Source organism: Penaeus monodon, chromosome 15, assembly GCF_015228065.2.
Source record: "Penaeus monodon isolate SGIC_2016 chromosome 15, NSTDA_Pmon_1, whole genome shotgun sequence".
NCBI lineage: Eukaryota > Metazoa > Arthropoda > Malacostraca > Decapoda > Penaeidae > Penaeus > Penaeus monodon.
The window spans coordinates 38,749,826-38,750,798 of record NC_051400.1 but is presented as its reverse complement, the minus strand read 5'-3'; the positions used below and the strand labels follow the sequence as shown (position 1 = coordinate 38,750,798).

General features: G+C 35.8%; 1 protein-coding gene across 1 annotated transcript in view; it reads right to left on the bottom strand.

The window, feature by feature from the left end:
* The window catches only part of LOC119582359 (nesprin-1-like), a gene marked incomplete at its 3' end in the record, with an annotated part of 145,991 nt that overhangs the window by 52,013 nt on the left and 93,005 nt on the right, over positions 1-973 (bottom strand). Inside the window, 1 exon segment of the mRNA XM_037930574.1 lies at positions 744-884. Within this exon segment, the coding sequence (XP_037786502.1) occupies positions 744-884 (141 nt within the window).

Genomic DNA, 973 nt, shown 5'->3' with positions numbered 1-973 from the left:
CGCATGAACAATCACAGTGTAAATCCGAGAATCTCCAGATTATTCAAGCGACATCAATAATTATTCAAATAAATGAAATTTCTAGCTTAGATTATTAGACTTTTAATTATTATTATTTTTTAAATATCATTCCCTCGTCAACTTTAGACTGCAGAACCCTGATATTAAGATTAATAAATACGTATTGCCGCGATAGGGAGTTTGATCCTTGATATTCTAGCGTTGGAAAGTGGTTGACGTGTGTGCGTGTGTTTGAATGAAATAAATATGAAAAGAAAACTGTTTATTTTTCAATGTGTTTAATTCTTGTTCCAAGAGACAGCGAGAAAAGAAGAGAGATGTGTAGTTAATGTTTAGTTGCCTATTCGCATACTGCAAGCAAGCCTCTATGTATAGTTATAGCCCAAGAAGGCAGCTAAAAGATAAAGGAAATACAGTTGTAGAACTACGAAAAATAAGTGTAATTCTTTAAAAAAAAAAACAGCGAAATACTACTGAAATAAGTGTTTAAAAGTACAGTACTTCTGTACTCACCACGAAAAGAAAATTTCAGAAAATTAGAATATAGAAAACGAGAAATAAATAAATAAAAAGAAAACGCTACAAACCGAAGCACAGAAAGTGGGAAGACCAGATCAAGAGAAAACGGAATCAACGACTCGAAAGTCCCGTGAACCTTCGGAAGAAAATGCACAGAGAGATAGATAACCCAAAATAAACAGACAATTAGATAAATACTCTACCTGGAAGAGCTCGTCCCACTTGGCGTTTATGGTAATGAGTTTCTCGCGGATCTCTTGTGCCACTTCGGGTCTGCAAGTGGCGGCCAAGAAGTTTCCGGTTTCGTTCATCTGCGTGTGTTTGTCTCGCCATTCGCCCAAGTCCTGTGTCGTTGGAGGGAAGAGAGAGAAAAAGGGATTAGAAAATGATATGGAATTAGGGTTATTGTTTTTTTTATATCACAGAAAAAAAG